The 9,995-nt window shown below is 41.4% G+C and overlaps 1 protein-coding gene across 1 annotated transcript; it reads right to left on the minus strand.

Annotated features, from left to right (window-relative positions):
* Positions 1-7,558: 7,558 nt before the first annotated feature.
* Positions 7,559-9,738, minus strand: LOC140234957 (uncharacterized). The gene is made up of 3 exons (XM_072314994.1): positions 9,671-9,738; positions 7,921-8,298; positions 7,559-7,745 (listed from the first exon to the last, which is right to left on the minus strand). Exons 1-3 carry the CDS (start codon positions 9,736-9,738, stop codon positions 7,559-7,561), a joined length of 633 nt encoding a protein of 210 aa, XP_072171095.1.
* Positions 9,739-9,995: the final 257 nt, after the last annotated feature.

The raw sequence follows: 9,995 nt of genomic DNA on the forward strand, positions 1-9,995 counted from the left end.
GTTTTCCCGGCCAATTTCATGCGTTTGTCATTCAAATTCATTATTGTGCATTGAAATTCACACAGCGCACGCACGCAAAAATATTCTGTCATTCAAATTCGGAATCCGAGCGATGGATTTCATTTATGGGCGTATTATTTCGCTTTCGTCAAATCAAATTCACGCTTTGGCGTTCAATTTCCAAATGGGAGCATTGCATTTCCTACTCGTGCATTGAAATTCCCGCGACAGCGATGTGATAGTTCCGATGAACGTGTTTGGCGCATTCAATTTCATTGTCAAGCGATCAAGTTTTTACTTCGTGCAATCAATTTAACGGGGAAAATGGAGTAGACATTTTTTTTTTTTAAAAAGAAAGGACAAAGGGCATACACAACCCTCGAAGTCTTGCATATACTTCTGTGAGAGTGGTGTAATCATAGTTGGTTTAAATGTGTTACATCGATCTGTGTTCATGTATTCTTTTTGTTTTCATCTCAATAAATGTTAAATTTCAAGGTCCAATCAGCAGTGCATCCAAACAACACATCGACAATCTAATCATATTCCTTGATGACACTGCATACAGACAACACTCAACGGCGTAGCCAGGATTTGATATTGGGGGGGGGGGGGGGGGCGGTTAGTCTGCGAGGGAGCGAAGCGAGAACTTTTTGCATTTTGATGTTGTAAATGGTGCAATTTGATGCATGTTTTTGCGCGTTTTATCGACGTGAAACAGTCCCACTTGTTTAAGGTAGCAGTATATTTTAGCCTGTAGATTATTATTGAACAATTTGCCTATAAAATGGTATAATTTTAAAAACACTTCTTGTGTTAATTCTTTTCACTGAATATCATGAACGCGACTGAACCCGAGCGAGCGGAGCGAGCGAGGGGGGAGGGGAGGGTGGTAGTGTGGGAGGGGGGTGTCCCCCCTCCCACGGTAAGAACTTTTTGCATTATGATGTTGCAAATGGTGCAATTTGATGCATGTTTTTGCTCGTTTTATCGACGTGAAACAGTCCCACTTGTTTAAGGTAGCAGTATATTTTAGTGTAGATTATTATTGAACAATTTGCCTATAAAATGGTATGATTTAAACACACTTCTCAATATTAATTCTTTTCACTGAATATCATGAACGCGACTGAACCCGAGCGAGCGGAGCGAGCGAGGGGGGAGGGGAGGGTGTGGAAGGGGGTTTCCCCCCTTCCACGGTAAGAACTTTTTGCATTTTGATGTAAATGGTGCAATTTGATGCATATTTTTGCGCGTTTTATCGACGAGAAACAGTCCCACTTGTTTAAGGTAGCAGTATATTTTGATGTAGATTATTATTGAACAATTTGCCTATAAAATGGTACAATTTAAATACACTTCTTGTGTTAATTCTTTTCACTGAATATCATGAACGCGACTGAACCCGAGCGAGCGGAACGAGCGAGGGGGGAGGGGAGGGTGTGGGAGGGGGGTGTCACCCCTCCCACGGTAAGAACTTTTTGCATTTTGATGTTGTAAATGTTGCAACTATTTGATGCATGTTTTTGCGCGTTTTATCGACGAGAAACAGTCCCACTTGTTTAAGGTAGCAGTATATTTTGATGTAGATTATTATTGAACAATTTGCCTATAAAATGGTACAATTTAGATACACTTCTTGTGTTAATTCTTTTCACTGAATATCATGAACGCGACTGAACCCGAGCGAGCGGAGCGAGCGAAGGGGGAGGGGAGGGTGTGGGAGGGGGGTGTCCCCCTCCCACGGTGAGAACTTTTTGCATTATGATGTTGCAAGTGGTGCAATTTGATGCATGTTTTTGCGTGTTTTTAACGAGTTGAAACAGTCCCACTTGTTTAAGGTTGCAGTATATTTTAGTGAGATTATTATTGAACAATTTGCCTATAAAATGGTATATCATTTAAATAATCTTATTGTATTAATTCTTGCACTGAATATCATGAACGCTGTCTGCAGTTCAGCAATCAAACAGAAAAAGCATGCACACGAGGGTGTAGATAGGGGCATATCCCCTCCCACACGAAGGTGATTTTGCGTTTTCAGACCTGAAATTCAGCGATCTGGTGCAAATTTTTGGTGCAATACTTTTTCATCGAAGTGTTAAAATCACGGAATTTAGCTCTTATTCCGAATGTGTATAAAGTCTAGTGAGGTAGAGCTTAGGGGAAGGGGGATTCCCCCTCCCGCTCGCGGAGCTTTTGCGTTTTTAGAATTGAAATAAAGCGATCTGGGATTAGCCACAGTCTACTTCTATGCATGGCGGAAGGGGGGGGGGGGCGGTCGAGCAGGGAGAAGGCGTGGGCGAGTGTTATCTCCACCCTTTATTGAGATATCTCGTATACGCATATTTGATGGAATCAACATTTTGGAAATCACAAAAAAAAAAAAAAACTGATGGGGGAGGGGGCTGAGGGAGGAAAGGGTCGATTAGAAGGGGAAATTCCCCTTGTACATGAGGGAACCTTGAGTTTTCGGAATACAAGTGATAAGTCTTGTGCACTCAGAATTATTCATTTTTTTTTGTGTGTGTGTAAATCTACAAAGTGTACTAAGCTAGGGAAAGAGGCACAGAGGGGGAGGGTTTGGGAGGGGGATACCCTCTCCCAAGCACGAGAGATTTTGCATATTTTGAATTGAAATTCAACGATCTGGTGCACACTTTGAGTGAAACATTCAAAAAAATATCTTATTTGATGAAAGGTTGCAAAGGAGACCCGCTTCATGTGCATGCATACAGTATACACGCATTTTTTTTTTCGCCTCCCAAATCCCCGGTCCAAATCTTAGGGGGGGGGGGGACCGCCCCCATCGCCCCCCTGGCTACGCCAGTGCCAACACTAACCACACAATGACAATGCATCGATTTAAAGACAAACTGACACACAATGATCTCACGTAGTCCCGCAAAAGTAAATCAATAAGATAGCAATAAACAACATACAAGAGGTATAAAATGTTCATTTTATCAGTCTCAATGTAGTCGAAGTTCTCTTTGTTCGAAGGTGTCAGTCAACCTTCCCTATTATGTTATGTTAAGCACGAGTTCAAATTTTAGAATGAACAGGTGGACCTATACTGCAAAATAAGTAATCTTCATCATAAAACCCAATATATTCAAAGCTAAATGAAAAAAAAAAAAACACACACACAGCCCCACACTAACCAGATTCAAGGCTACTTTTAAATTAAATGCAGATATTGGGAACATGGTTGCCTATTCATGAATTTGAATGACCGATGAAAATCCGTCGCAAGCTTGAGATGAATTTGTATGCTCATTGCTGAAATGCGTGCTCCTCTCTTAAATTTGAATGCTACAGCAGTGAATTTGAATGAGTCTGATAGTGAATTCGAATGACCGGATTTGAATTTGGTTGCTGATTCAGTGCTGCGAGCGTGGAAACCGTGAAATTGAATGCTCGGAATAGGAACTTGACTGACAAAAGTATGAAATTGATCGGGAAAACCTATATAAATGCAACTAATTTTGTTGTCTTGCAGTTTCACAGTTATGTGTTTGTCGTTATTAAAGCAAATTTTGCATAATGAAAATTATGTTTCTGTCAGACTACAATTTGTAAATATAGAATTTGTTTTGCTTTGATCCGTGTTTTTTTTTCCTGTGAATAAGACTTAAAAGTGGAGCAAATATACAGAATGTTTCTGTGCCTACCATTTTATTTTATCCCCATTACCTTCATCATCCCTTTCATCGCTATCGACTTCATCATCACATTTTTTTTTAACCATCACCCTGTTATTATCTTAATCATAATTTACCGTATCTTTATCAGTACCTATACGCTAGAATATAAAACATAATGCACTATATATGTTCAGGTCTTTTCCCCGTTCTGCTAAATGAAATATAATTATGTTTTTAAGTTTACTGGGCTGCCACGTAATATTTCTCCTACAACATTTTGCTAAAAATTAATGTATTATAAACCATATGAAAGGGAATTTAATTGGCTATCAGTCTGGTAGGTCAATAAGAATAGAAACTTTACGCATGAGTGAACACATTCGTTTTTTTCTTCCAAGGCACAAAAGTAAAAATTGCAAAAACGAACAAGTTGTCATTCATGCGTAAAATTAGTGATCTCTTCCACATAACAATGACAATTTACAAAAGACAAATTTATCACATTGTTTAAAAAAAAAATTAATTTGCGAAAATAGACTCATGATTAATATAATGTCTTCGTAGCCCCAAAGATAAGAAAGGCTAGAAATAATAGAGCTAAATGAAGAATCTTCGGTCAAATCCAAATTCAAATGGCATGAGAGAAGAAGCAATATTCACAATAATGGTACAAGTTCTAATTGTTATTTCAAATCAGAACATTTGAAAGTAATATTGTGTTCCTGAATTTGTCTTACGAATTCATAAATTCCCAAATAAAGAAATTCTGTCCGTTTTATCACCTTTTTGGCTTTACTCCCTACGTCATTTGAAGTTGGAATCGACAGTTTAGCTTTCCACTTTGTTTTTGTTTGAGGTTATAACGAGATGCAAGACTAAGAAAGCTTACTTTTGCTATTTCATTCATGTCTCTCATTGTGTTGAAATGGTCTCTTGTTATCATTTTCTTGAAAGGCATTTGTATATTAATGACAACATACCATTTTTTTTTGCAATTTTTACATTTGTGCTTTGGAGGACAAATATGAATTCGTTCACTCAACTGTAAAGCTTCCTTTTATACTGTCCTACCAGGTAGATAGCATATTAGATTACCTTTAATATGGTATATGTAACATTCATTTTTACTCAAATCTTCTATGAAAAATATTAACTTGAAAAAGTGTTTACTTTCTTTTCTTTCTTTTTTTTTTTGCGGTAATTGCAAATTTGGTAATACGATACTGGTCATATTCTGTATACTGCAATTAATTTACACATTTATTTTCTTTCTTTGAATCCTATATATTGTAATCTGTATATTGATATTTTCTATGATATTACTGAAAAAAAAATTGATTTATGAATGAAATTATGAAAGCGTCTTTGAAACAGTAGTAGGTTTTGCTACAAAGTCCAGTGATACCATCTCCTACCCACTCAACCTTGAACAGACCGGGTGTTCGTTTGTCGTAACGAGCATGTTCTTGGGTGTCACCTCGCGGCAACCAGTTGCGCCTGTCCTGTTTAAATTCCTCTCGCATATCTGCTTTGATGAGGACTTTGATGGAATTCCCGGCAAGAGCCATGTAGGCCGAGTCCGTACGTGTCCATCTGACACATCTGAAAATCAGAAAGATCCAAGTACTTGACCAGAAACCTGTAGTAAAAGTCCAACATGCGGAGCTTCGCGTATTGATATACAAAGAGACCGATCTGTATGGGCAAATTCTCCGTGATAGTCTTCTTCGCCATCTCAATTTCGTAACAGTCGTCACTGATAGGAACAGCATCCCGAAAGTTGATATCTTGCACATACTTTGATGCGTCCATGAAATTGCCGACTTTCACGGTGCGATGCCTCTCTTTGTTGGTGATGTTTTTACCATATGACGAATTGCCGATCAATTTCATGGTGTCTGCGATAACAGCTTTGTTTTTATCCCGATCACCGTCGCGTCGAGCATTTGAGACCACCTCGCCAAAGTCTTGGAACTATCGCTGTAGTGTCTATTCGACGACTTGATGGATCTTTGATACTACAAGTCCATGCTGTAGGTACCATTTGAGGAACGCTTTCATGAATTCCCCGATGTCATCTCTTGCGATGTTTGCGTTCTTAAATATAGGACACATCTCAGAGAATTTATCCTTGAGACGATCGGGAACATAGATGTCGCATTCTACGATTCCGAAAAACGTATCGGTTTTAACAGCGTCCAATATAGCACGTTCAGTCATTTGATATTTCTTGTCAAGTGTTCTGTTGTAGTGACAGAGAAACTCGTGCAGGTCCGCATCATTTTGACGTTTCTCCCGGTAATCGCACTCCCAAATTTCAACGAGGTTGTAACCATCCACTCCTTGATGTAATCGCTGGTAGCCTTCGTCTCGGTAAGAAGATCGGTCATACACCGTTTTCGCCTTTCGTTGAAGTCTTTTCCTTGCGTCAGGCGGCAATTGTGGCCGTGCCACCAGTATCCGTGGAATTGGTAGACAGTGTTGGACGAAGCGTTGAAACCATCCACGGGTATGTTTCTTGGTCCAATCCTCTTTTCACTGTTATTTCCGGCATGCTAAATGTAAACTCCCTTTAAAACGCTGTATAGCCTAGCCACTCTTGGGCGACTGGACGTCGAGATTCTCGTTTAAACTGATGCTGAGACTGACGCCTTGTATATGGTCCAGTAGGCATCTCCTGCATGATAGCCCACAAATACAATGCATTAGCATCGTACCCTACCACCTTCTGACAAGTTTTGCCACAGCGTATTTTGGTGACACCTTTCTCGTGGTATCTGTGAAACACAATGATGGACCGCCAACGAGATTTGCCTTCATGATTCGGAACAGGTCTGCATCGTTATTGTGAATCAGGCTGAAGTTGGTTGCGGAGGGATATCCCATCCTTGAACATTTCAATTGCCCTCTCTTTGTAGAAATTAATCATCTTTTCTACAGCTTCGACAAAAGGTTGTGTATCTCGTTTATTGTGCCATACGAGAAAGTCTCGCATGGTGCGCATATTACACTCGTCCCAAACGCGTCGACAGTAGGCATACTCGTCAGATGTTATGTTAGAACTTTTTAGACGAGAGTAGAAAGCTTCATGTGGTGGCAAGCTTGGGTGGTCAAGTTTTTTTTTAGGAGAGTCGAACTATTCATAAGGAAAATATCCCTTCGTCTGTGAACAGTGGTAAGCTTTTAGAAATACATCGTAAGAGAAGCCGGGTGCCAGATAGTTGACAATGTCAAGGAAGAGTAGACTCTCTGTTTTGATGGCCATGTGGTTATTATTCCTCTTGACGACAAAGGAAATAGTATCTGTAGTCAGGAGCTCGAGGTATAGATATTTTTTCACGACGTTAATGTCATACTTGCCGCTGTTGAAGCCTATGACGGGTAGTTCGCCAATATACGCAAGTACTCGTTGTTTTAGTCGCACGAGACTTTAATTTGAGGAATGGGTTTATCAGAAGGATACTTATGCTTTGATGAGTCAGCCATCGTTTTGATGAGATCGATTTTTCATCGATTTAACTGAAGGTGGAGGAGAATCGATCAGCCAAGATCTCTACTTTTGTGACTGATTTCGTGGAGATATGCAATCATGTCGGCGAGGAGATCATGAGGGTCGGAGGAGACGAAGCAATGGGGAGATGCATAACCCATCACATTGCTGGTGACTGACACGCTCATGGGAACGTGTTCCTGCACAAATTCCATCATCGGGGTGTCTTGAACGTTGTCACAGTGCTGTAGATAGCACTCAAAGTCATACACAGCGAAGAAAGGAAAGTATCTCTTTTTAGCAGGTACGTATAGGATCCCTTCTCCGTCTAAGTCTTCGAAGACAGTGGGCGGAGTGACGTAATTGCCACCAGAATACACGGTGCGTGTTCCGCCTTCTTCGCATCGAGACTCATGACGCGTCAGTTGTTCCAGAGTTTTCCACATTTCCGGCATTCATAATGCTTACAGTATAGTTTCATGTCGGCAATGTATACAAAATGGTTTCCATGTAAGTTCAGGTACATCATGTCCGAGTAATTGTTTAGGCTCCTTCTGACGAGGCGTGCCACGATTGGCTTTTCCTTGCGTTCAGCTGGGTCGTCTTCTCTGGGGACCAATTCATAGACCACGATGTTTAGTCGAAATGTTTCTTTAATCTCATCCAGCTGTTGAAGTTTCACACAGCGGAAAGTCGATGGGTTTTCGGAAGAGTATCTACGGAAATATTTCAAAGTCCTTCTTTCCGGGTATTTGCGCTTGGTGTCAACATGAGTGGCGAGACATCGGAAAAGACAGATTTTCCGATAGATTATGGGAATGATTCACGATGGCTCTGTTATTGGTGATGTAGCCGGGAAGATCGGTTGAAGGTACGCCAATAGGGAATTCTCGCAGAGGGTAGACGTAGAAGGAAACATTGGTCACGCGCTGGACTGACCATTTTGAATTGGGTCGTTTGTGTCTGGCATACTCCAGATAGTCCGCTTGTTGGAGTTCCTTTATAAATGGCTGGTATGAGTCGTAGTCCGTGATTTGGTGGGGTGACGAAGACAGACGATTGTTGGTGGAGGCATAGTGGTATAGCAGTTCCTGCGTTTCGATGTGTCTTAAAATGAAGCCAAAATGTGAAGCCACGTTGATTTTGTACGCCGTCTTCTGTCTTTCGAATATTTGCGAAAGCTATCACTTCATTCGGATGAATGGATTGCAATTCAAAGTTATAAAAGTGCCTCACTTTGTTATTTAGTCTGAAATGAATCTGTATGAGTTTCCGGTGTTTGTCGTAGATATCGACCATGGTCAGTGCTTGGTTTAAATTTGATGGTGGGATAACGGGGGCGTCCGGCGGTGTTTGGTTCACTTCAGTTGGAACTCCAACATCGTCTTTCTTGCCACCTTCGTAGACATTACGTTGTCTTTCCTCATGTGTTTTGAGATGCCGTTGCAGGCTATCTCTCCTGGTATATTCCTTGCCACACACTTCACAGATATACGCCAATTGCTCGTGTGTGGATTTCTCATGGCGCCGTAGGTCGTGAGTGTGCTTAAAAGGGCATTGTGCCGGTTTTTTCATTTTTTTATATGTTGTTCTTTTAATTCTAAAAGACCCAGCGGTGCAAACAGAATCAAAATTTCATAACGATTTAGCCCGTAATTTCATGTTAAACATTGAACTTTTTGGGTGAGAATTATGCTAATGAGCTGACGAGCCCGGATGTCGTGACGTCACAGGTGCCAACTATATCACTGATTACAAGCTCTCGCATACGCGTGCGTTAAATCGTACCGAGTAGCAGACAACGATTAGTCTCAAAGTAATGTTGTGTGTAATCATACCGTCCCCTCCAGCGAGAGGCAGAAACACTCTGTCCCTCGGATAGGACATCAAATGGAGGTCCCGTGTGTAAGAGAGTCACAACGCACGCGCGTAAAAGATCCCGCTTCATTCATTCATCGCAAAGAGCAGGTTGTTTAACCAAGAGCAGGATGTTTAACCCAGTGAAATGGTCCCGCCTCACATCCAACTGGACCACAATGTAAGACCAGCTTAGCGTAGCTGAATATAGGCTATCCAGCCATCTTCTCAGATGGAAAATAAACAAACAAACAAACAAACAAACGATATCTCAAGGTAGTGAGAAAAAGCATTTCAAATGGTGCCAATACCAACTGACCAATGTTTGTAATACCGCTTGCTTCAATTCATAATTGATATTTGTTATGTATCGACTTGAATGGAGACTATTGTGACGCATCCTATGTAACACACATGTTGTGTGAGTTGTTCGTGATCGTCAGACGCCGACCGAACCGAGTAGAATAGAAGTTATGTTTCAACCTTACTTCTTTGTGTTCTTGCAATTATTGGAGTGAGCCTCCACTAAAGTAATTAAAGAACATAACAATTTTGGCGACGAGGATAATGGGATCCTGTGCTGAGTAACTGCTAGTGTTATCGGACCCTTGCAAGGGACAGAAATTTGACGAGACTTAGTGGCGTATGTGCACGGCCATGCCATGTCGATACCCACCGAGATTGCTTAGCCCCAGCCATGCATTTTCGAGTATGAACGATCCGCAGTTTGCCACCGCCCGCCATAGCCGTTGTAACTACGACTGGATCCCTAGCCGAGCATTGCAGCTTTGTACGACTACGTAGCCCATTGACAGCAGACTGACTGACAAATTGCCGCCGCAGTTTTGTATATACAGCGGGAGCGTGCATGAACTGCGCCTATTAAATGTATTGCTTTCGCCGAGCCCAACGCAGTCACAGCGGTCACAGCGTCTCACCCAGCCGAGCCATTCCCGCTCCTACTCCTAGCTCCCCGTGCCTGCCTGAACGACACTGCCCGA

The sequence above is a fragment of the Diadema setosum genome, chromosome 11 (genome assembly GCF_964275005.1).
Source record: "Diadema setosum chromosome 11, eeDiaSeto1, whole genome shotgun sequence".
NCBI lineage: Eukaryota > Metazoa > Echinodermata > Echinoidea > Diadematoida > Diadematidae > Diadema > Diadema setosum.

Coding starts and splice junctions, on each gene's coding strand:
- LOC140234957 (XM_072314994.1), bottom strand. CDS start 9,738: ATGGCGGGCGGTGGCAAACTGCGGATCGTTCATACTCGAAAATGCATG. Junction 8,299..9,670: donor GCTGGGGCTAAGCAATCTCG/GTGGGTATCGAC, acceptor AATATTCGAAAG/ACAGAAGACGGCGTACAAAA. Junction 7,746..7,920: donor GAAAATCTGTCTTTTCCGAT/GTCTCGCCACTC, acceptor ATTGGTCCCCAG/AGAAGACGACCCAGCTGAAC.